This window comes from Lampetra planeri, chromosome 16 (assembly GCF_965212315.1).
Source record: "Lampetra planeri chromosome 16, kcLamPlan1.2.h2, whole genome shotgun sequence".
Classification (NCBI taxonomy): domain Eukaryota; kingdom Metazoa; phylum Chordata; class Hyperoartia; order Petromyzontiformes; family Petromyzontidae; genus Lampetra; species Lampetra planeri.
Genome location: NC_136122.1, coordinates 8,545,025 through 8,571,364, shown reverse-complemented (window position 1 = coordinate 8,571,364; position 26,340 = coordinate 8,545,025). Strand labels below are relative to the sequence as shown.

General features: G+C 45.3%; 1 protein-coding gene across 1 annotated transcript in view; it reads left to right on the top strand.

Annotated features, from left to right (window-relative positions):
- OSBPL5 (oxysterol binding protein like 5) overlaps positions 1-26,340 on the top strand; it is a 64,703-nt gene that overhangs the window by 11,306 nt on the left and 27,057 nt on the right. The window contains exons 4-7 of the mRNA XM_078601488.1: positions 17,327-17,410; positions 20,715-20,816; positions 22,935-23,138; positions 24,869-24,953. Coding sequence (XP_078457614.1) covers positions 17,327-17,410; positions 20,715-20,816; positions 22,935-23,138; positions 24,869-24,953 — 475 coding nt within the window. The remainder of the gene's footprint in view (positions 1-17,326; positions 17,411-20,714; positions 20,817-22,934; positions 23,139-24,868; positions 24,954-26,340) is intronic.

The window sequence follows — 26,340 nt, the reverse complement described above, 5'->3', positions numbered from 1 at the left end:
GTGAACACACAAACTCTGATAACATGTGCATTTTTTTTAACTGATTGGCCTACACCAGAGAGGCAGCCTTCTTTGTTCACCACAAGTATCGTGGGTGGTTAATGCAGACATGATTCCTTGCAAAATGTTTTTATTTCGTTCTAGATTTGAAGCTTTCGTGACTGCAAGGATTCATACTCTTTGTTTTTTTCGGTGAAGTCACGTAGGTAAAAAAAAAACAAAAAATAAAAAAAAACGTTGTCCCCACCTGAAGAAGGACGCTTGTGTTGCGCCCGAAACGTCGTGATCTTTCTATTTGGTGTTTGAACATCTTCACACAACTGTTTTATTGCCAGAAAGGGTAAAACCTATTCTTAATTGTCATACTTTAATCACAGATGTCTGTCTCGAATTTAACTCAAAATTCGTAGGGGCCCAGGATCGGTGCTCTGAATCCTAGGCCAACCGGCCACCACGGGGTTTAATAACAAAAAAAAGGCGTTAAATAGAGAATTAGCCTATGATTTAAACCCGACTTATTAATTCCGGTGACTTTTGCCTATAAAACACAATCAGTTGCTGATACTCGGCAACGTATTCAATGCGTGGCATGTACACGTGTGTATACCTCAGAGGTGGGACAAAGTCATTGTTATGCAAGTCACAAGTAAGTCTCAAGTCTTTGCTCTCGAGTCCCGAGTCAAGTCGAGTCAAAGATGAGGCAAGTCCAAGTCGAGTCTGAAGTCATCAAAATCATGACTCGAGTCTGACTCGAGTCCAAGTCGCATGACTCGAGTCCACACCTCTGGTATACCTTGCTGTATTCTCTGCCTGTTTAGGACGCACTCCCCTCCCCCCCTCCCCATCTGTATTCCAAAGCCAAATCTGGGGGCGAATCGTTTCATCCGGCAAGCGTGTCTTTGTGTGTGACCACGTTTGTAAAACAAACAAACAAAAGACCTTATTGATACCGGGCACAAGTTCTGGGGTGCGTTTTACTCCCCCCCCCCCCCCGTCGCGTCCCCCCCCCCCACAGTCTGGGGAGATTGGGGTCGCTGTGTGCGACGATCTCAGGCGACTGCCACCTGCTGGGTTGCAGCTTAACGTTTTGTCAACAGCGGCTGAACGGAATTGCCTTCGATGGCAGGGGTGAGAGTTTCAACGATGAAAATATTGTCTGCGTCTCCTACGCATCTCTATGAACGCGTAGGGATGCGTAGAGACACATAGACCCGTAGAGTACCCATAGATACACATAGAAACCCATACAGATGCAAAGAGCCCCATAGAGATACATTAGATACCAGACTAAGGGGCCGTCCGTAAATGACGTCACGCACCTAGGGGGGGGGGGGGGTCAGACATTTGTAACGATGTGTGACGAGGGGAGGGGGGGGTGAGAAATCACGTCACGTCAAAATGCGCAACTTTAAATAAATTTAGACAACACGTTCTACTTAATTAAATAGACTTTTTGATAAATGTTTTTCCTACAACATCAGAGTGCAGCGCCACATTAAATACGCACTACAATGACAATAGTTTAAAGCGATTTGAAGCATTTTTATTTTGGGTGGGGGGGGCTGAGCTTTGTGACGTCATGTGTTGTAAAAATGTGTTGTAATTACTGGAGAAACGTCGTACTCGAATTGTAAATGTTGTGGGTTTACTCTCCAACACACCGGTGTGCTGTACTAGTAACGAATTGGCACGTTCTGTTTACATGACAAACCTTGCTTATTGGCTGTGTCGGGTGGTGGCGGATTTAACGCACATTTATATATTTACGCGATCTAACCCAAAAACCTCGATTATGGACACATTCATATTGCTTATAATAACCATACAGTTCACAGCGGTTTGCCCAGCACAGGTCTTTAGATCTCAAATATATTATATTTTTTCTTGGTTCTTTCGGTAAAGTCACGTAGAAGGAAATAATAAAATAATAAAAATAAAACATAAAAAAATAATTCTCACGACGTTTCGGCCACAACGCAAGCAGCCGTCTTCAGGTGGAGAACAGGTCTGTCGAGAAGGCAGAGTCTGAATGGCAAGCCCCAGGCTTGGAGCGACTATTTATGCTGGGGTGGAGGAGCGAAGAGCGTCTTGACAAAATAATTTGCATATCAAGATTAATTTAGCATATTTATGGGAAATTCAGATATGCGATTAGTACTACTCGTGAAGTGCGTATTATTTTCCTTCTACGTGACTTTACCGAAAGAACCAAGAAGATGAATCCCTGCAGTCACGAAAGCTTTAAATCGAAATATATTACATTTGTGGAATGCGTATGCAGCCCTTTTCTTCACGTAATCCACAACTATCGGTGATTTTATCCCGTGGATAAGTGGATTAAATTCACGGATAACCAAGCGAATAATAGGATCGGTGATATTGGCCGCTCACATCATCACAAATAAAAGAGGAGTTATCCTGTATAATACAATTTGAAATGCGTATCTTCTTCAGTACTGTCAGACCGTATCAATGTGTCGATGATTGTCTCTGAATCCACGCGATAACCTCCTGAAGCAGTCGCATGGATATCAAATCTCGACATGAATTCGTAATCCCCAAAAATTGTCGTCCGAAAAAAGGAAGAATAATTGCCTCTGAACGCAATAATGAAATGCTCATCTTGATAATTACCACAATTGTTACGCCTAATTACAAAACGTGCCTTGAGATTTGTGAACACACACGTCAGGTGTTGTATCAATGTGTGGGACGTAAAAAACATATTTGCAATTCATTATGTAGTGCTCTGCAACAGAGAGGCTCATTCGTCATCACTAATGACCATGATTTGCTGAATAAATAAGAGAGGACATAAACACCGATAGGCTTCCTGTTGCAGGCATATGGACTCTGCTTCTCACGTGAAATATTCACGCGTTTAAATGTGAAGCCATCAGCTAAAAAAAACGAATTGCTCATTTTGTTTGTATTTATTCGTTGTGTCTTCTGCTTCAACTGTCAACAGCTGACCTCTTGTGGCTCTATTGAGTCCCAAGCAAATACGAGAATAACTCTCGATTTAAAGCTTTCGTGACTGCAGGGATTCATCTTCTTGGTTCTTTTGGTAAAGTCATGTAGAATGGAAATAATAAAATAATAAAAAGAAAACATAATAAAATAATTCTCACGACGTTTCGGCCACAACGCAAGCAGCCGTCCTCAGGTGAAGAACAGGTCTGTCGATAAGACATTTCCATTCTACGTGACTTTACCGAAAGAACCAAGAAGAGAATAACTCTGTTCTATAGCCCCACGTCAAATGTACAGTGTATGGTTTAGTCTATCAGCCTATTGGCGTTCTGTACAAATACTATCCAGCAGTATTTATCAGAGGTCGCAAACGGGTTTTGATTCCTTACCCATACCCGTACCCGGCCGCACCAGGGTCGCAAACGGGTACCCGTACCCGGCCATACCCGTACCCAACCCGTACCCGGCCGGGTACGGGTAGGGTACGGGTATCGGGTTCCTGATTGCGACCTCTGGGATGAAGCCATGTTGCAGGCGCGGGTGGGTTGATTCTAGGAACTTGAATTGTGAGAAGAGACAAGACGTTGGGAAATGAGTGACATACGGTTACTCACCAGTGACTCACGGCCTACCCGTACCCGGCCGCACCAGGGTCGCAAACGGGTACCCGTACCCGGCTGGGTACGGGTAGCCGGGTGTCAGGTAGGGTACGGGTATCGGGTACCCGGTTGCGACCTCTGGTATTTATTTAAGCGGGAAAACTCTAGACTGATTTTGACCATCTGGGTCTCATCAGCAGTCAGGCAGCTGGTCATGAGTCCGTTTCTCAATCCCATCTTAGAGCCTACTCTATATAATACCAAAGGAGAATATTTGTAACTTTCATTCGGGAAAACTTTCCAGGAGGACTTTGCTCGAATATTACGTACTAATTCGTATTAAACAATCGTAGTACATTAACAAGAGTAATCTTATCCCTTTGTTAATCAACTGATGGATGAAGTTATCCTGATGCAGTGTCGATCAAGGGGGTTGGTTCACCATACATCTTCACACTGGTCACTGATGTCAGCCGTGTTTGCAGAGCAGTGTGCTAACATGTGCCAAATTTCTTTTTGCAGATGTCAATGCTTATATATTTTTAAAAAACGTAATTTATAGCCCACTGTTATTCCACTGTTTAATGAAGGTCTTCTAACACCGTGAAGGTCGTGGTATTATTTGACCACATCTCACGCTGCTGGCCAGTACTGGTTGGTGAAGGAGGATACCCAAAGCTGGGGTGAGATATCACTCGCCACCAACATTGGACATGGCCGGAAATCAAACTCAAGATGCTAGTTCAAAATCCTGACGCTCTCCAAAGACTCGTCAATTTAGTCTCATTACGGATACCTGTCTGAGCCTCAGGTATCTCTACCGGACTTTACACGGCACAGTTGGAGTCCGCAGTGGTGAGATGTTCACTCGCTCGCCTGGTATGCAGGAGGTCGTGGGTTCGACCCTGACGCTTGCTGCTGTATATTTAGAGTTTCCGTGGGGTCGCGTGGATTTTTCTCCTCGTCCTCCCGTTTTTCCTCTACATTTAAAAACAACAACAAGCGTTTAGAGTATTCGCCCGCCGTACATTTACAGATGATAAGCCACTTCATTGGGCTATCATTTGTGGCCAGGTCGCTTCTGAAAAAGAACTGTACAGCTCAGTGGGACTTAGCTGGTCAAATAAAAAATTAACCCGTAAAAACAAAGTTTTTCACTATAAATCCTTTATATGTAAGATCACCTCTTGACATGCCCCGTATATTCCCGAGGGCACTAGCGTTGACCCGTTTTACCACTTTCAAGAACCTGGCGGCTTCAATTTAACTGCTCTACAAATAGTCTCCATTGTACAGCGTGGGGGCAGGGATTTCATGCCATGTGGTTAGTCAACATTTGCGTCATCATGAAACGGGCGGCTAGAGTCCTCTCGTCCTCTGGCCTGAGATGGCTGCCACCTATGGGTCAGATGATTGTCTGCCACCATTAAGCAACTGGTAATGAAATATTTATTTATTTTTCCCTAAACAGTGTTAAATTTTGGGAAAAAAAATTCACGAAAATAAATTGTCACGCACAACGAGTCTGTGTGCAAAATGTCAGCTCGATTGGATCACGGGAAGTGGGTTAAAAAACGACCGAAAGATTTGCACGGTCGTAAGCAAGCAAGCAAGCACGCAAGCACGCAAGCACGCAAGCAAGCAAGCGAACTTAATATAAAGGATTTAAAAATATGTTTCACGAGTGATACCTTCTTGCATTTTGACAAACTGCTCTGGGATGCCATGTATCCGTACGCTGCACATTAACCGCTGGATTGTCCAATCGATATTGACAGTTCAGGGGCATCAAGTTACCTTCTGCTTGTTCTCCGTTATCTCTTTGTACCACACCGCGTTGCGCTCAGTTCGAACGCTGGAGATTTATTTTTTGTTCCGGATGTGTGGAGGGGGGGGAGAATAAGAAAAGGATCTCGAGAAAACAAAACCGAGTCAAATTAAATGTCTCATTACTCAATGACCTGAGAGGAGAAGACCATCACACTCGACGTTAAATAATAATCACACACAATGGCTTATGATAAAATACATAAATTATATTAAATAATAGCTGGCTTAAGTATGAGGCTACACTGTAAAAGTCAATAAACACACAATGAAATGAATTTGTAATGGAAAAGTTCATTATTCTAATATAGCCATGCATGATGCAATGCATTTTAAAGTGATAGACATTAATGCCTCACAGTATTTGTTTATTTTATTTCAATATGAGATAATGTAGGGACGTCCTTGTATACTGGGTATTTGAACGTCATAACACACAGTCCATATATGATTATTATACAAAAAATTTTGATTCACAAAACATATTTTACAAAAATATAAAACACTTTTCAACTAAAGGTAACTTGTCAATTTTACAGCCAAAAATATTCAGTAAAGCCTGTTGAATCTCACCACGGTGGCGAGATGTTAACTACCTCGCCCGATATCCAGGAGGTCGTGGGTTCAATCCCGACCCTGGCGCCTGTTGTATATTTGAAGTTTGCATGTCTCTCTCCCCGTGGATTTTTCTCCGGGTCCTCCGCTTTATCCCTCCGCATTTAGAAGTTTGCGTTTAGACTATTTGGCTGCGATACGTTTCCACATGACAAGCCACTTTGTTGAACTATTGTTTGTGGCCAGGTCGCTTCTGAAAAAGAGCAATACAGCTCAGTCGGCCTTGCCTGGTAAAATAAAAACATCTTTATAGTTTTTAGAATAATAGTATTGAACCTAACCATGTATATCCCCCACCTCCATTGTGTGTGAATTCACCAATGATGTAATTGGAATCTAAACATGTTATACATATACAGTATATAGAGAAATACAGTGTTACCTGTGAGGTGTCCGTGTGGCTCAGGAGTTCGTGCACTGAGGAAATCCTGGGTTTGAATCCAGGTGTCAGCCACCCATGATTACACTGGTTTTTCAAGTGTAGTGAGTGAATGATCTCAGCATGTTCCACCAATGAATGCCCTTACATTGAAACGTATTACATTTGCTTCTTCACTGAATTTTTGGGGTATACAGTGTGTTTAAAAGAGATGGACCCGATGTGAAATCGCTATATCTCTGCAACCACGAACCGCCCATGAATGAAACTCTTACCACTTGAAAGTGCGGGGCATAGAGAGGGCGGGGCATAGAGAGGGCGGGGCATAGAGAGGGCGGGGCATAGAGAGGGCGGGGCATAGAGAGGGCGGGGCATAGAGAGGGCGGGGCATAGAGAGGGCGGGGCATAGAGAGGGCGGGGCATAGAGAGGGCGGGGCATAGAGAGGGCGGGGCATAGAGAGGGCGGGGCATAGAGAGGGCGGGGCATAGAGAGGGCGGGGCATAGAGAGGGCGGGGCATAGAGGTTCAAATGATCACAGCTAGATGCCTATCCCAGCGCACAAACAGCCCCTGGCCTCAGTCATTCGCAAGACGCGCTGCCTCAACGTTGGAGAGGTCGCACGGGACCCCAAGACTTGGCGCTACACTCTTGGCCCCCAAGATCCCCAGACATCATCACACCCTGCGGCTTTTCTTGTGGGGATACGTCAAAGGCCGTGTTGTTTTTGTGCCACCATTAGCGACTAATCTGGATGACCTCAAAAACAGAATCACAGCAGCGGTGACTTCAGTGGAAGAAGACACTTTGAGAGGCGTTTGGGACGAATTCAACTATCGTCTCGATGTTGTCCGTACAGCAGGTGGAGGGCACATAGAGCATTTATAAAATGGTTAATAAAACTTGATAACTCATTAAACCGTTTATAACTTTTTGTGTAATTGTAACATGTTGGTATCGTGAAATATACCGCTTTGAAATTGGGTCCATTTTCTTTTTTGCAGCTCGACAAAATACACACAGCTATTGCAGGGCACATGGAAGAGTGTAACACTCCGTATCACAAGCAACTTAAAGATATCTTGGCAGTAGTTCTGCAATACCTGCTTCTGCGGGCCGTTCTATAACACGGAGTGTTCCAAATGAACGCTTAGCCTCATGAGATGATGCCAGTCGAACTATCGCAATACACCTGGGGGTGAGGAAAAAATATACACGGTGCATATAACCTGTACCTGCACTGCATTGATATCTTGTATTATACTGATATTTGCATGTTGCTAATTGCGACTTGATGAGTCCTGTTTATGACACTATTAGAATTGTATTGTGACATAAAGTGTCTGTTAGGTAGTACAGTCAACTCTTACCTGGTAACAAAAACCCACTGCTCACTACTAACCATCAATGCCATTCAAAACCAGTCTCGTCGTTACTTCAGAGAAATCTCCACTGTGCCGTATCACCCTCCTGACCAATGCACATCGCATCGCTGTGACGGGAAATGCGCAACTCTGTTGAGCGAACGATTCAATATCCGTGAGAAAGCCATGCCCCGTGGCTTATTCTGCGCTTCCCATGTGGCGTGTATGGCGACGGTGATTGCGATGCTCTGGCCTCAATCCCCACCGTGCAGTCTGTTGTGTCCCGTCACCCCCAAAGATTGCACGAATACCACCAGACCTAGATTTGAAGCTTTCGTGACTGCAAGGATTCATATTCTTAGGTTTTTTCGGTAAAGTCACGTAGGTAAAAAATTAAAATTTAAATTAATAAAAGTACAATAAAATAAAAATCACGACGTTTCGGAGGCAACACAAGCTTCCGTCTTCAGGTGGAACCGTCACAGCACGATTGCTGTATCTCTTACTTGATACAGCAATAAGAGATACAGCAATCGTGCTGTGACGGCTCCACCTGACGAAGGAAGCTTGTGTTGCCTCCGAAACGTCGTGATTTTTTATTTTATTTCACTTTTATTATTTTTAATTTTAATTTATTACCTACGTGACTTTACCGAAAAAACCTAAGAATATACACCACCAGACCATTTACGCGTCAGAGACGGCGGGGCGAAAAACGGAGCAGTGCCCGACTCACTCCGCAAAGTGAACTTCCCCCACATCACGGCAGCATTGGCGATGCTGGCGCGGGTGTGCGAGACGCGTTTGCTAAGTGCGCCATCCATCCTCACTTGCATCCAAACAGCGCCGCCCTCGCCCTCGTAACGTACCGACCAAAAAACGAGGCTCATTTGTCACTTTTTGCGCTCTGAGGCACTGGCGCGGAATCACAGATCCCGTGCCTGCGGCGCAGCCTAAGTGCATTGGGGCTCAGCCACCCGCTCAGATTTGAGGCACTCGCCGTCTCACTTGCCTCGTCTCCACGACCTTTGGGGGCTGACCTAAGAATGGCCCAGTTCTGTCCAAGATACAGCGGCAAGGCCTGGCAATGTTTGGTCCCCATACCCCGTGAGCCATGCGGCTCCAAGGGCTCAGCGTCCCTCACCAGTGCCGGGTGAAGTTAGTGCGGGGCCTGTAGCATATGTTATAAAGGGGCCCTAATTTAAAAAAACACGGCAATATTCAAACGAAATTTTTTACTTGCATAGTACAATCATTATATTTTTTCATTTGCTATACGGCCAGATAATACGAAAAATCGCTAACCTTAAACACCCAGTCGTTCATAAAAGTTTAAAGCAGTATAGTAATATAGTAATCGAGCAAGTGCAGAATCACTGAACCGGAATTGAGAGCTTGAAAGCATTTAGCGCGGGGCCCTTAAAAGTGCGGGGTCCGTAGCACGTGTAAATACTTTTGCTACGAGGATAATCCGGCACTGTCCCTCACCCTCTCAGCCTTGACCTTTGCCCTCCTACGACCCTTCAGGGTGATTAAGCAAATAATCACTGCGTTGATGTTTTCTTTTACAAAGTATTATTATGATTAGGGCACATACATTAAAAGTGCAAATGAAAATAGATTGTTTTCAATGTACTGTGCGCAAGTTATATAAAATACAAGTAAATAAGACTAAAGGCTGAAACTGCACAGCACTGTACAAATACGACAGGACAAATGACAAATTGTAGCCTGTGAGATGCTATTCATAAGACTCGTGAAGAAGTAATTATTGGATCGCATCATGATGCCAAATTGTGACGGATCATCAAATTTGCTGGGGACGTGAATCCTCACTGGACGTGCTATGACTCCATGAAGTGATGCCAGTCGCATCGCAAACCCTTGCAGACATTCACCATACCCCCGGCTCATCCTCAGACGAAGTTTTGTCAGGTTATGTAATTTCCCTTGAAATTGTTTGACCTTAGAATTACACTTTAATCACATTGGCTCCCCCAGGGCTTCCGTGCGCTTGCGGAAAAAAATGAAATGTCATCAGCATCTCGGGTCAAACTGAGGTGACCATTAAGAGTGGTTATGAATATTCATACAGTCCATGTTGTTCCATTGCTTTACAAATACAATGTTCCGTTGGGTATTGAAAGACTTCCTAATTAAACTATATTGGATTGTTAGCACAGATGAATTACGTGATAGTTAAGAATATTATGAAAGTTTGGGGGGGGGGGCAGATGGAGTTTATGACAAATTCAGGCTGAATGAAAACCTCATTTTTGTGTCATCATCAGCCATGGCCAATCTACTGCTGGATGAAGGCCTCTCCCTAATCCGCCACCAAATCTTTAGGTGATGAATGACAACTGTATGCATGGATGATGCAGACGAATAATTAGATGTGCGAGTAACGAAACACAGTACTGCGACAGTAAAAACAATGGGGTTTGCTACACTGCCCTCTGCTGCCCAATGCATAGCCCCTGCAGCAGCCTATAACACCTATGATGCATGGCGGTTCCTTACCCGAGCACAATCCAGGCTCGCCCCTGCCTAGCTACCGAGATCTGACAAGACAAGGGTGCATTCTGGGCGATTGGGTGATAGGAACTGCATTTAAATAATGATAAAGGTGCAGCCCTGAAATAGCTTGCTCACTCCACTGTCGGCGGAAGGACCTACACGAGAAGGGCGTTGTGCAGAACCTATCTAGAAGATATTTTTTGGCCTACTCTTCCACGTTGGGAGGATATCCTTGGAAGCGGGGCGAGTACCTAATCGACTAAATGTGATTAAAGAAACTCTTTCAATTGCCGCGGCGGGAAATCAAACCAGTGAACTCGAGATCGCAAGTCCAGTGTGCTGCTAACCATTCCGGCGTGGCAACAGCACTGCACTGCATATTAATGGTCAGTAATTCAGAGTCTAATCTCGATTTGAAGCTTTCGTGACTGCAGGAGTCCATACTCTTTGGTTATTTCGGTAAAGTCACGTGGGTATAAAGTTGTATTTTATTTCTACCTACGTGACTTTACCGAATTCAGAGTCTGTCCATTTCACCGTTTCGCCCATCTGTGTTTCAATTGAACGTCTTTCCGCGTGACGGGTCTGCCAAGGAGGCAGGGCGGCTCTCTCAGTGTTCCGAGCGGCCAAGCGTTGCCAAGTCATGCGCAGTGAGCGGCTCTGACACGTCGCACGGCGGGTTTCTTTCTCCCAGAAGGCACGCGTTGTGTTGCGTTGTGTGCGCGCCGCGCTCTTTCATTCTCTTACCGGGAATGTTTAGTGACAATCGGAAGTCATCTTATTCTTAGGTTTTTTTTCGGTAAAGTCACGTAGGTAAAAAAATTCAAATTAATAAAAGTAAAATAAAAAATATATTTTCTTTTTATTTTACTGTTATTAATTTTAATTTTTGCATTTTTTTACCTACGTGACTTTACCGAAAAAACCTAAGAATATGAATCCTTGCAGTCACGAAAGTTTCAAATCTGGAAGTCATCTTCTTGGTTCTTTCGGTAAAGTCACGTAGAAGTGAAATAATAAAATGATAAAAATAAAACATAATAAAATAAAATTCTCACGACGTTTCGGCCACAACACAAGCAGCCGTGCTTGTGTCTTGGTTTTTTCGGTAAAGTCACGTAGAAGGGAAATAATAAAATAATAAAAATAAAACATAATAAAATAATTCTCACGACGTTTCGGCCACAACGCAAGCAGCCGTCCTTGTGTTGTGGCCCGAAACGTCGTGAGAAATATTTTATTATGTTTTATTTTTATTATTTAATTACTTCCCTTCTACGTGACTTTACCGAAAGAACCAAGAAGATGAATCCCTGCAGTCACGAAAGCTTTAAATCGAAAAATCGGAAGTCACATCGTCGCAAAAAAAACATTTCAGGCAACAGCAGCACCCCCCCCCCCCCCACACGTTAATACGTTACATAACGGCTGTCGTGATAAGGAAAGTAAACGCACTGCGTCGGCAACTTGACACTGGCATGACGGCTGGGGGGAGGGTGGCGCAGTCAGTCGTTGCGCACTCTGCGAGGAACCGAGCGACCGCTCGTTCGATTCCCGACGTGAAAATCAGCGAGCTGAGAACCGAGGTTCGTGCCAACATGCGCAGCTGGTGGAGTTGAATGCCGTGTGCCAATTGGTTCGATAAAAATCAGTGCAACACATTTCACCTGAAGACGGCTGCTTGCGTTGTAGCCGAAACGTCGTGAGAATTATTTTATTATGTTTTATTTTTATTATTTTATTACTTCCCTTCTACGTGACTTTACCGAAAGAACCAAGAAGAAAAAAAAGTGCAACACATTGTTAAATATTCTTGGTTCTTTCGGTAAAGTCACGTAAGATAGAAAACAGAAATCAAAAGTAAAAGCAAAAAAAGCCACGACGTTTCGATCGCAACACAAGCTGTCTTCTTCAGGTGGAAAGAAAAGAGTAGGTTCAATCTTAAGTTCAAGCTTTCGTGACTGCAAGAATTCATATTCTATGGGTCTTTCATTGGCAATTGTTGTGACACAGTGGGATTCGGGTCAGATCAAAGCGTCCTCTCTGCTCGTATGAGTAATTGCGGCAGCGCTCAACTCAATTTGCGTCTCCCGAGATTCTCTCGTGCAATGTTGTTTTGTTATTCCCAAGTTCACGATGTTTTGTTTCTCCATAGCAGTCGCGAGCATGGCACCCGTTGGACTTGCAGTCCAGAGGTCTGCGGTTAAATCTCTTGCCACGGCAGTTGAAACGAGCTGCAAATGTTCTCAAATTCCCTTGCCTCTGTCTGCCCAGCTGCATAAATGGGCGCGCCACGGGTTGGTCAATTCAGCAGCAGGTCGAGTGTGTGGTGGCGTTTAAGTGTCACCACTTGCCACCAGCGTGGAAGAGGAGGGCTAAAATAGCCACGAGAGGGGGAATCTCTCGATCTGCCTCGAAAGCAGGGGTGGGGAACGTCCGGCCTGCGGGCCGTATGAGGCCCGCGAAATCATTTGGTGTGGCCCTGCCAAGGCTACCACAGGCGGGACTCGAAATTCAATAAATCTAGGAGCAAACCTGGAAAAGCAGTTGCGAGAAGCAATATACCAGCTAACATCACACGCCTCACCAAAGAGAAGCAGTTCCAGCCATCACATTAGGGGTGAGTTAATTAAATGTTTGACCAAATATAACAGGCTAATTTTTTAGTTGATAATTGTGTATGGCCTGCGAATGATGTTATAAATATCCAAATGGCCCTTGGCAGAAAAAAGGTTCCTCACCCCTGCAAGGGGAAGCCCTTCCAGCAGTAGCGGTGGTGAGAACAAGAAATTGCAGCGCTGCACTTTTATATTTGTCTATGACTCGCAGTGTGATGCAAATTATTATTCCAATGACAAAGACGCACGACACTTTTATATTCTAAATCACAAACTATGCACACTGAAATTCAAATATGCATTTACATCTACGGGCTGTTGTGCCAGAATTTAGATAATTTATCGTCGAAAAAAAGGGGGCAATGCATCCAATCTCCAGCTTACGATGTCTGCGGGTGTCGTGATCAATTCATCACCGGAGGTAGCAGCGGAGGTTTTTTTAAAAATATTATTTCATTGGATGCCGCAAAGCCAGAACGTTCCGCGGGACTCGCTGTTCACCGACACAATCCGACCGAGCCGGCGATCCCGGCGAGAGGGAGGGAGGGAGGCAGGGAGGCAGGTCGAGAGGACGGCAAGACACGAAGGGCAGCAGCTTCGCATCCGCTCGCGAGCACACAAGAAGCTCGCGTTTGTCTCCGGGTATTCGCGTCTTCGTAGCGCGGCGTATCCCACCGCCGACCCCACCCTTGAGCAGGCGGGGCGTCTCGCGCACGCCTACGCTGCTTTTCTAGCGTCTACGCATTCTTCACGGCCAGCGTAACGCCAAGCCCAGGCTCCTGTGGTGCTGCTGCTGCTGCCGCTGCCGATGCCGCAGCAGCGTTTGTAAATGCGTTCCGCGACGCACCTCCTTCCCAGGTCTGTGTGCGAAGCATGGTCCTAACTCCACTTTTGGTGAGCGTTACGCTTTGGTATTTTTTTGCGCCACACATTTGCACCGTAATCTATTTGTGCGCGCGCGTGTGTCCGTGGTTAAATGTGGGGAACGGGATCGTAGTGGTCAGCGCCCTGCGCTGCGAACCTGATAACGCGAGTTCGATTCCCGCCCATGGCCAACATCGGTGGCGAATATTTGAACCGGTCCTGGGCCTCCACCTAGGTTGACTCAGACTTAAATGAGTACATGGCACGGTGTGTGAACATCAATTGGCACTAGGAAAGACAAAGACACTGACGTACTGGCCTTCATAGGTGCTCGCTAACAGAACATTCCTCAATAGTGTCTCTAGGCTGTACAGGGGATCTTTATCTTCGTCTATGTTTAAAGACAATAAATCAAGGCTACGTAATGATTTTGATGAATGTACTGGCTGTCAGATATTTATATAAGGCCTGTGCAAACGCAATACATGATGTAACTGGCAATGGGCCGTGCAATAAGGGTGCATTATAAAAGTGTTTAACTGCACATCTTCAACATCTGAGCTTTTCAATGGAACATATTATTGCTGACTTTGGAAACAATGTTAATGTAATCTGAGTGTATTGTGAATTGTGCGTCTGCCCATAAGAGTGCATTCGTTAACAATGATTTACAATTGTGTAAAGAGCATGCTTCACAATGCATATATTCAGGAGTTTGTGATCGGGTGGGATCTTTTGTGTGCTTGGACAAAACTAAGCTGTACATTCAGTTTTGACCATTTAACTCATATGCATTTTTACCCAATTGGTTTATATCTGGACATATGCCAGGTATATAGTCACGTGTCATGGCCAGGAATTACGAGTGTAAACAATGATGATGGGAGGAAACAGAGGCGGTGGAGAAACAGGAGAAAGGGGAGTTAGAGCGAGAGAGAAGGTGCAATTCGGGAGGGAAATGAAATGAGGCATTGACTGATAATTAAGCAATAATGCGAAGACATACATTGAGAGTGGGGCACAAACATAAATTTAAAAAAATATCAATTCACCACGTTCACCATTAACACTGCCTTCACCATAGTAATAATCAACCATGCTCTTTGCACTGCTGGATGGAAGGCCTTCCGCTGCAATGTATCACGATCTAGCACGTGTACAGAGCACGTGCACATGAGCTACTTTCATCGCTCCATCACCGCTCCCTCCTTTGACTGCCACTCAGTCACTCTTCTCGACCGCTGACCATCATCCCTAATAGCGACGTGCTTCTCCCGAGTAAACTCACTTTTCCGAACACACAATGCGATGTCTCTTACTTTAGCATGTGCTCTCATCCACGTGTTCCCATTTTTGTCTTTCAATTCCAAGCGCGTATCTCTCCACGCTTCTTCGCGTGTCGGGTGGTGGCGGGTTAACGACACATTTAATATTTACTCGATCTCACCCACACACACAAAAAAAAACTTGCTTATGGACAACATTGCTCACGAAAGCCTACGTGTTAAACAGGTGAAGACAAATTGCACGAGACTTGCCAGATACAAAATATAACTCACCCCGACGTGCATTGTAAGTAAAATATGTTTGGGGGGGGGGGTGTGGGAGGAAAACGGAGCAAATCAGGCCGAGAGATGAGAATCCGCAATGGCAATGCGGTGTCTGCGCACGATAAAAAAAACTTGCAACCTTCGGGCTCTCGTTAAAACGAGCTCGTGGTACCACCGCACAACGCCTCCCCACCATTTCCCACTCCCTCGAGTGTGACCGATGCAGCGCAGTTGCCTGGAGGTAGGTCACTGCCGAGAACATTCGTCTCGGCCGTGAACGCTCTCCGTGCGTAGCCCCCGTGGTCAATCCAATGACGAATGAAAACCTCCCCCGGGCCGTGTCGGTCATGGAGGTTTGTTTGACCGCACTTCACCGCCCTGGTGAGTGCGGGTTGGTGCAGGAGAGGCCCCAAGACCGATGTGGAACTCACTCGGCACTGATGATGGCCGTGGTCAGGAATTTGGGTTTGCAACATTGTGCGCTAACCACCGTGCAGACACTTTAGCCTACGTGTATATTATTAGGGGGGGGGGGGGGGTGAGGAATAATGAATGCATCGAACCAATTAATACAATTTCTTAATCTCAAAATTGCACGCATTAAATTGCGTGTGTAAGGCATAGTTTTCTGAGTAGTTATGTTGTAAATATAATGGGTTCGCAATGAGAAAAATTGATTCTTGAACAGAATATTTATTGCGAATAGTGACACTTTATCAATCTCTAGGGGGTTGGGGGGTGCAGTGGCAAGCTGAGGATCGATGTCGACTTCAGAATCTTGGACGCCCTTTGGCGGTTTGATGTCAGAGTTATGGAGAGGCACGGTCAAACTGGAATCTTTCCTGGGTTCAGACCTTTAACTTGATGAAAAGGTCTTCTGATGTGGATCGTTTCGCTGGAGAAAGTCTGAACTAAGCCAAGATGAGACCATAGGAAGGCAAAGTGCCCGGATAGCCGGTGAGGTGGGGGCTGTGGTAAGATATGTCGCGATTCCCGAGTGATTGGTGAGTTTGTCAAGCTTCTGCATCGCAATTAACTTCAATAACAATTTTGTGCGTTAACCTTTTGCCATCTCGTTTGCATTATTTCTTATTTGTTGTGTCCCCATTTATATGATCTCGTAAATTATTTGCGACTAAATGTCATAATAATGATAATAGCAGCATATCATCTGCAACTGTAATAATATCATGCAATTTGCACCTCTAATAATAGCGTATAATTTTCACCTACAAACATTGCATATCATTTTAACATCTAATAATAGCATATCGTTTACACCTGCAACACTTAGCATGGAACATTTGCAACCGTGGAGCAGAACAGGGGAGCACAGAGTAAACTGCTGCCCATCAAGATCACGGGAGGGCATCACCAGAAGAAATTAATTAGCTGACGGCCTGTGCCATCAATTGCCGGATGATGTTGCACGTACATTTGCACGGCGCTTGAATAATTAATTCTCACACCCATCGGTTCGATGCGTAGTAATTTGAGCCCAGGAATCGATTTCAATGGATTAAGGTGTTGCTGCAGCTGTTGTTGTTGTTTGTGCTTGAACACCACTGCCGTTGCAGTATCTCAATTCACGTTGGGTGACTTGCACCTGTCCAGAACCTTTTCTGGTGCCTCTTGCTCTCGTATTAAACCGTATTGGCACAGTTATTTGTTTGTTTGTTATTCGCTTGTGTTTTGTTCAATTTGTTAATTGTGAATAATTCCCGAAGCAACATGTATTCGTTCTCTGCAACGTTGATGGTTTTTGTTTTGTCGTTGCTGCTGTGCTCACGCACCGCGCATCTCCCGTGTAAAATAGCCGGACAACTGGCTAAACGGGACCGTCATCTGTGTAAACGTATGTTGTATGTATGTATATTGAACTTCGTTCGCACCGTACGTAGCCAACCGCGCTAATCGGAGGTGCGCGGGGTAGGGGAGAGGGCGACAAACTAAAACGCAAAAAACAGTTCTAACAAATCATCGACTCAACACTCAAGACCCTCTCTGTCCGTTCCGCAGTCCGAGTCTAAGCTGTACAATGCGCTCGAGAAGGAGAGCAGCACACCCTCACACCAGAAGCTCACCAAGAAGGAGACCCTCAAAGTAAGTGGCCGTGACCGAGGCCGCCGCCGACTCGACCGTGCAAGCGCGTTCCGTCAGTGGCCCCGTGCGCGGTTGGAGGTAGAGAGGAGCGACGCTCACAACAACGAGCGGAGCGCCGGGCGGCTAAAACGCAGCAAAGTTGGCACAGTAGGGGGCACGGGTGGTGCATCGGGGCAGTCGTCTCAGTCAGTCGACCCGTGTGGCACCTGCTGGGTCTGTCCCGTGACCTCCTTCCAGCGGGCGTTCGACACCTCACGTGGCACTTAAAGTGCACCTAGCCTGGCTCAAACGTCGTGGTGACGTCACCACTACTTAGGTGGGCGAATGGCGGTTGTTGTTGTTGTTGTCGTTGTTGTGCATGGAGAGCGTCCGGCCGGCCGGCGGCTCGACGATTCGGAGGGCAACCCTTCTCCACGGCAAGGGAAGGGGCGAGCGAGTGCAGCCTGTCAGCGCTAAAGTCGCTCCTCGTTTTTTTTATTCTATAGTTCTTTCGGTAAAGTCACGTAGATAGACAAAAGAATAACAATATAATAATACAAATGCAATTTTTTATTCACTCTATTATCATTTTTTTTATTTCATTACATATTTTTTTTCTCTCTACGTGACTTTACCGAAAGAACCATAGAATGTGAATTTCCTGCAGTCACCAAAGTTATAAGTCCAAATTGCTCCTCGTTCCCGAACGTAAAGGCGGCCTCCCCATTGACACGTTAACGGGGAAAGGGACGTCACGATTGGTCGGCGGTGCTGCAGCCACGCGCGCGCCAGTTCGTGATTTCTCACGCCACGCGCATTTACATTGTCCTTTTAACCTCTTCAACTACTGCACGAGATCCCCCCCCCTTCCACATTCCTCTCTCTCTCACACCCCCCGCACCCGCCCGCCTGTGTGAAAAATCATCTGTGGAAAGAGTAGGGAATGTAATTCGCAAACGCCCTGCAGGGACAGAATTATCTTTACTGATCCTGGGAATGATCGTAGAGAGGTGTCGACGCTTAAACGTGTTAAGCCTTTACGCCTGAATCGTAACAAGCTGTGTTTTCAACGCAAGACGTTTATACTATATGTGAATAATAATAATAATACGTAAAGTGTGAAAAAAAACCTGAACATTTACGCACTATCAATTGAAAGTCGTATTCAACTGTGTTTTTTTCATTGATGTCTAATACAGTCTATACAGTTGATCAACAGACCACATGTGGTGGGGTAAAGTGTGGGTGCTCCCCAACTACTTCAGTGTGGTCAAAATATCCTCTAGGGAAGCTTTCCAGAGCTCACTCTGGTCCACAGCTCACTCTAGTCGAGGTCCTCCCACCTGCAGTAGCTTCACAAAGCAATTGCAGTGTATGCAATTATCTTCTTGGTTCTTTCGGTAAAGTCACGTAGAAGGGAAATAATAAAATAATAAAAATAAAACATAATAAAATAATTCTCACGACGTTTCGGCCACAACGCAAGCAGCCGTCCTCAGGTGAAGACCAGGTCTGTCGGGGAGACAGCGTCTGAATGAGAGCGTCTGAATGAGACGCTGTCTCCCCGACAGACCTGGTCTTCACCTGAGGACGGCTGCTTGCGTTGTGGCCGAAACGTCGTGAGAATTATTTTATTATGTTTTATTTTTATTATTATATGATTTCCCTTCTACGTGACTTTACCGAAAGAACCAAGAAGATGAATCCCTGCAGTCACGAAAGCTTTAAATCGAAAAGTATGCAATCATGTTTCCACATGTAGTAAATGGATAGTTATTCATGGAATTTCATCATGGATAGGTCGGTTTAAAATTACTAAACTATTTAAAGCCCAAATAACCTCATGCAATCTTCCAGTTAATAATACTCACACACATCAGGCCAAACTGTTACCTTTTGATTCACACAGAAATTCTAAGAATGCAGTCAGAATTTGGTAATTTTGAATTCATGTTGCTAGACGGTGGCATGTACACGTAAGTTGCCGACTTGCAGAAAAAAAACGATTCCATTGTGCGCAAACCGTGCTGCTTTGTATCTCTAGACTTTGCAAAACGTTGCACTGGCACACAGATCAATAATTAGATCGTCAATCCAAACACTGCTGCTGGTGCAATAATTCCTGTGCCTGCCCAATTTATCCTGCTATTGACTTAAATGCCTTGCTTAGAAATGAGTGACCTGCAAAAACAAAGAGCTCCGCTTTGTCACAAAAATCAAATTTAGCTAAAGATTTGTAAAAGGGCACTTTTTCTTTCATTACCAGAGCTTATTTGTGCCATGTAGCCTTTCTTGTAAGATTGTCCTTATCTTGGTAGTTCACGATATCGTAAAAAAAAATCCGAAATAGCAACCTAGTTTCAATTGGTATTCACAGTTCAACGTTGTTACCGTGTTTTATTTTAAACCATTTTAATTCGTGAAAACCCTATACAAACATCGCGTCAGATGCACGCATTCGTCTGCTTCGACTTGAAAAAGCGGAGAATGCTGGCCTCCGACTTTGTTTATGCCACGTTGAGTCAATTTGTCTCTTGCAAGTCTAAGGGCAGCAATTGCAGGGCTGCACATATGCAATTGGCAGAGCTGAGCGTATTCCAATCGGGCAGTTGCGAGTCCAAACCCTAGTTGGTGGGTTGACTCAGCCCATCATCCTTCTGGGGTCAATAACACGAGTACCATTTTGTAGAGAAGTCAACAGCGGTTGTCCTACAGAGATACTCCTCCCTGCCATAGGAATGTGGAATTTCCACGACTATCTCAGGGCTTCATATTCTCGGTTCTTTCGGTAAAGTCACGTAGAAGGGAAATAATAAAATAATATAAATATAAAACAATAAAAATTATGTGGATTTCACACCTGATGACGATTGCTTGTGTTGCAGTCGAAACGTCGTGAGAATTTGTATTGTTTTATATTAATATTATTTTATTATTTCCCTTCTACGTGACTTTACCGAAAGAACCAAAAATATGAATCCCTGCAGTCACGAAAGCTTTAAATCAAAATTTATCTCAGGGCTGTAAACGGAAGATGAGCACCGCCTCGTTCTGTGCTCGTTTGAGCAGGAAATCACTTTGACTTTTTTTATTTTATTGTACGTAAATCGTTTTCTTTCCATAACCTTCTCTGAAATGTGCCCAAAGACAAGAGGCGGTGGGGGTTCGGCCCCCGCTGTCAAACTCTCCCGATACTGAGAGACGGGAAGCAAGCAGGTGGTATTGTGCAATTTGCAGCGAGGGGGTGGGGGGGTGAGGTGCTGGCCAACATTTCGGGGGCAGGTCCTGGCAGCCCCCAGCGGGCCTCACTGACTTCTCACCGCAGGTGCAAAAGAAAAACTACAGGCAGGAGAAGAAGAGGGCCACTAAAGAGATGCTCAGCACACTCAAAGACCCAGCCGTGGTCATTCTCTCCGACTGGCTGAAGGTGGGTGCAGGCAGCTCGTTAAGCATTGTGCACGAATGTCGGTGATTTATAGTTATATATCTTTAACTGCCTATATATATAACACATTTGGTAGTTCACCATGCATAAACTCCGCAGATTAAAGTTCAAGTTCATGTTCAAGTTCATTTATTAGGTATAGCCCTGTGAGCCATTCGGCTCTTAAATCGGGTGCAACCGCAACAAACAAAAAACTAAAACATGAACAAAAAAACATCTTAAAGTGAATATGTGACTAAGTGCAAACAGAAAAGAAAGACAGCAAAATATTGCAGAAAAAAACACCGTATAAACTCAGCACTCCTGGGTCCAAAGATGGGGGGCGTATATGGTAATATTGTTTCACCTGTGAAGAGGAGATTGAGATGGTTAAGCAGGATCTTTATTTCCATATTCGGGACATCCTCACACACCTGGATAATTCCTGGAGATGTAACATCTCATTTGCAAGTCCCGTTTATGTGTCCATGTAAAGCCCGTTTGTCAATCCACTGCTGGATGACGGGCTGCCGTGTGGGTTTTATTGGTAGTAAATAACCACGCTGGTCAGTGCAGGTTGGCGAAGACGAGAAGCGTATATGTGGGAGCATAGAAGTACATGAGAGTACAACTATGTTCCTTTCTCCATTCCCCTCTGCTGCCCACATCGTAGCCCCCGATCTGATGCAAGGTGGTCACCCATCCAAGCACTACCCAGGCTCACACCTGTTTAGCTTCTGAGAGCTAACACGATTGAGCACATGTTTGTAAGCAAGAGTGACTTTAACTCCTCTTGGCTCCCACGGCTTAAAAGTGCCCTCCTGAATTCTCAAGAAGTGGGAGGTAAAGTGTAAAGGGCTCTCAGGTTTGTGCTGATCGGCATTCAAGTGGCTTAACTCGCCTTCCCCTGTGGCATTGCAGCAGCAGGATTGTTTTTTGTAATGTCATTCACGAAACACGGAGACATTTTGCCAGCACACGCTCATTTGCATCCATTATTGTAGCTGTAACAAAGGGCCCTTTAGATTAATTTCAATTTGGTGTTGTGTACTTACTCAAGTATTGTATTCATTATATTTAAGTGTTGATGCATTTCTAATTGTGGGTTAAGCTTCTTTTCATAAGAAGAATAAATCAATGTTTTGGACAATCCTGACAGCAGAAAAAAACTTCGGAAAGTAATGTTGTACATTCCTGGGTAATGTGCCTGCCTAGCAAGAAAGAACTGGGTCAGTGTTCACAAGCCTCTGCGCTGGAGTCAGCAAACTGTCAGTAAACCGTCTCAAGTTATTTATTTTACTTCAAACATTTCCCAGAGGAGTCCATGGAAAATAAATTCCAATATTTCAAGGAAAACATCAAATGACACCAAATTAGCCAGGTTTCATGAGACACAATGTAGTTTCCTTTAACCAAATAAATATACATTAAGGACATTTTGTTCACTAAAAATTGTGTTTATGCAACCCGACCTAGATTCTCTTCAGGACAAAAAAGGTGTCTACACATACACTCATAAAATGATGCTGACATTGATTCTGATTGTGATGATGATGATGACTAGAGGTGGAACGATGCATTGGTTATTATTGATTAATACGCTAATGATGCAAGCATACAATTGTGTGCAAGTATTGATATTTTAGCAGTGTGTATGTGTTGAACGCATTTTGGTTAAAAGTGACGCTGCAGCCATTAGAGGCGATACCGTTCCCCACAAGGAAATTTATTCTTGGGTTGACCCATGAACTTGAATCTCGACAATTCATGTAAACATCGGGGACAGTGGAGGATGAATCGTTCCATCCCTAATGACGACCATGACAATGACTATGATGATGATGATGATAGGGTTGCCACCACTGAAGTACACACAATGGGAGCATATCATAGACCTAACAATATCTCACAATACCGGAACGTTGTATCATTACGCAACTGACAAAAAACCAGAAACGTTTAACTGCCCGGGACAAAATTACAGGTTTCCTCGCACAGCAGCGACAATACAACAAGAGGACAATCCTGAGCAAAACCACAAACAGGTGACAACCCACGCCGCCGACGATGACGACGAAGACCAGATCTGACGCCGGGCGATGTCGCCCTGCCGCCCCGCAGATCCGAGGTTCTCTGAAGAGCTGGACCAAGCTCTGGTGCGAGCTCAAGCCCGGCGTGCTGCTGCTGTACAAGAGCTCTAAGCACGGCCAGTGGGTGGGCACCGTGCTCCTCAATGTGTGCCAGATCATCGAGAGGCCCTCCAAGAAGGACGGCTTCTGCTTCAAGCTCTTCCATCCCCTGGACCAGTCCATCTGGGCCATCAAGGTGCGGATATTCATAGGGGCTTGTCTTGTTCATTCTCTCACCTGACGTACCACGTGCAACTGCACGGCCCGTAAGAGATATGTGCTCCGCACGTTCAGGAGACCCAGCAGTCGTCATGCGGCCCCACTGGCTGAAGGTGGATGCAGGCCGCTGATGAGCGTGTACCTGTACGGCCCCTTTTGTCAATGCCGAATGAGGGCCTCCGCACGCCATGCAGGTCGTGGGCGTTCGTCGACCATACTATTGGCACACTCGTCAGCGTGTGGGTTCCTGTAATGTGTAAAGCACGTACCGATACTTGCCGTATGCATCACGGTCTATGTGACCGTGATTGTAACGAAGACCTGCGCTGTATGACATCTGTACCGTCGTAAGGCACCCGTGAAATATAGCCCAAGCGCTTATTAGGCCCTTCCTGCTAAAATAAACGAAAGAAACCTGTTGGGGGCCATCCATTGAGTAGGTACGCAAAAATCTGTCAAAACTTGACCCCTCCCCCCCTCCCTGTACGCACGCGGACTTTTTACACCCCCGCCCCCCCCACCTGCGTACGTTGGCCTGACGCACCCCTCCCCCCCAGAATCCTATAGAACGGCCGATATTTAATCCACGCAGAAACGATCAAGGATTAATAATATTAACGTGTTAAAGCAAACAGATCGTCCACCGCCGGCTGCATTATTATTATCGAGGCTTCACCCCCCCCCCCCCCCACGTTTCCTATGTGTACATTGTCAGTAGACCCCCCATACGCAAGCGTACGCATTTGGGTTAACCCCCCTCCATGCGTAAGTACTAAATGTACGGCCCCTTGCGGTGCGCAGGCTACGGTGATGTATTCTACGTTCCAAAGTTTGGGTTGCATGGCCACATTCGCACTCCTGTTGCTTTCGTCTTTAACTTTCCATCGATGAAGGGGACGTGCTGCATCGGCCTGTTGATCTTCCGATGTGGTTCATGGTCACACCACCGGTGCTTTCGAGGCATGTCAAAGCCAGGAGGTGCAACGTTTTGGGCTCGAATGAGGCGTTCTGGAATAGCTCGTGGTGCGTGCTTGCTACACATCATGTATGCAGCGCATATGCATATTTATCTCTTCATTTATTTAACTCCTGCACGTAGACATAGTTCCTTGCAGCTTACACAAGTGCACTTTATTGAATAATTGATTTTTGTCTGAAAATAGCTTTCATTCCCACAATGGAACAGTGCATAGTGCATTTATAAACACAACCTGAACAAAAACGAACGCCAGACAAGTCAACTCTTTTTTTCACAACCAATGCTTGGGAGGCCCTTGAAACATTCATTTGCTCTCTTTTCATAGATCCTTTTTTGTCTGAGATCCTACACAATGCGCCCATCACTAAATCACCCAGAGGGCGGCCGTCTTTAAGGCTGAGCGGCGATGAGCATGGACAGAGCTTTGGTCGGGGATTCAAACGCACAACCAGGAGCTGCTACGGCTTGCAGAGTTACGTGGTTCGCAACAGAGGGCGGTGCAGCAATATCCATTGTTGTACTGCGATACGCTCTCAGGTATATGCTCTCAGCCGTAACAAAGCCGTGTTGACGAGCAGGGTAAATTGCAGTCAAATTTCCAGCACAACCCGCACGGTGTGAGGAGGCCCTCAACCGGCAGTGGACTGGCAAAAATAAAAATGGTGGCTTGTGTTAGTTACAGGTACGCAATTGCTGCTGGTGTTGACTGTGCAATTACTTCTCACCAGGGCCCGGAAGGAGAGACGGTGGGAGCTTTAACGCAGCCCTTCCCCAGCAGCTACCTGATCATACGAGCCACCTCGGAGTCTGACGGTGCGTATATCTCGACGGACAACCAGCCGTCGGGACATGTGTTCGAACAGCAAAAGCGTCTGCAAAGCATGGGCGGTGCATGAAACCCGTCTTTAATGAATCATCGAAGAGCTTGGAGCACCAGATTGGGTTAAAAGATGACGTCACCATGCTGCTCTATTTAAGACCGGGAGCAAGTGGAGGGCCTCACCATTGTGGCAAAATTTCCTGATGATGCTGGATGTAATTACCAGCGAAACGTTGTACTAAAAATTTTAAATGATGTTGATTCGCCCTTCAACACACCAGTGGGCTAAAGTAGTGAACTATTTGTCTTTTGTAAACGTGACACATTTTCTACTGTTTGGCCGTGTCGGGTGGTGGAGGGTTACGACACATTTATAAATAACGCAATCTAACCCAAAAACCTTTATTATGAATGAATTGTAAAATGATTTTTTTAATTGCACAAATAATGTCGAAAAATGAGAGAACACACAAGGTTTGCTGCTCGAAGAGCACGTGGTAGACCTGGAGGCCCAAGGGCATGGGTTTTGCCAAGTGCTCTGCTCGTGGTGACCTTGTGACCTCTCGCTGAGTTCGGCTTCAGTAGCTTTTGCTCTACACGGTCTGCTTGAGTGGGAGCCGGTAGACAGATTTTCTAAACTATTTATATTTTTCCAGGTAAGGCCCACTGAGCTATGTAGTTATTTTTCAGAAGCGACCTGGCTACAAATGATAGCTCAACGAAGTGGCTTATCAGGTGGAGATTTATAGCAGCTAAATACTCCAAACGCGTGTTTATTCTCAATGTGGAGGGAAAAACCGGAATATAGAGCCATCAAGGGTCCAGATCGAACCCTCGACCTCCTGCATACGAGGCAAGGAAGTTACCATCTTAGCCCCAGCCACCCTCTGCCGTGCGTGGCAGGGCCAGAATGTGTTTCCCGATTGCATTTGTGAACACTTGAAAAACAAGTTTGGAAATGAACATTGGTGCTGTCCGGTCGCCTTTTAAAACCTCAGCTCAATGCATCCACAACAATGGTGTCCTAAATTTGATATACATATATGTTTTCTTTAAATGCGTCAAAGTGTTTCAGCCAAGTAGGCTGAGCAGGGTTTCGTGCGTGAGAGCTGTCTGCGACGCTCCGAGTCACGTAACAGTTGTTCAAATTGTATTCAATATTTTTTTTTCTTTCGCGTGGTATTTTTTTTTACCGTTCCATCTGCGTTGTGTCTGTTGTGTTCTGTCTCCTTTGCAGGTTGGCTTACATGTACCATTGGCATATAATTCTGTATATAATTTGCCAAAGTCATGAATACATGAATTATCCTCACACACGTTATCCAATGTGTGTATAGTCAGGGTGGGAATCCGTTTTGAATCATTTGATGCATTATTACA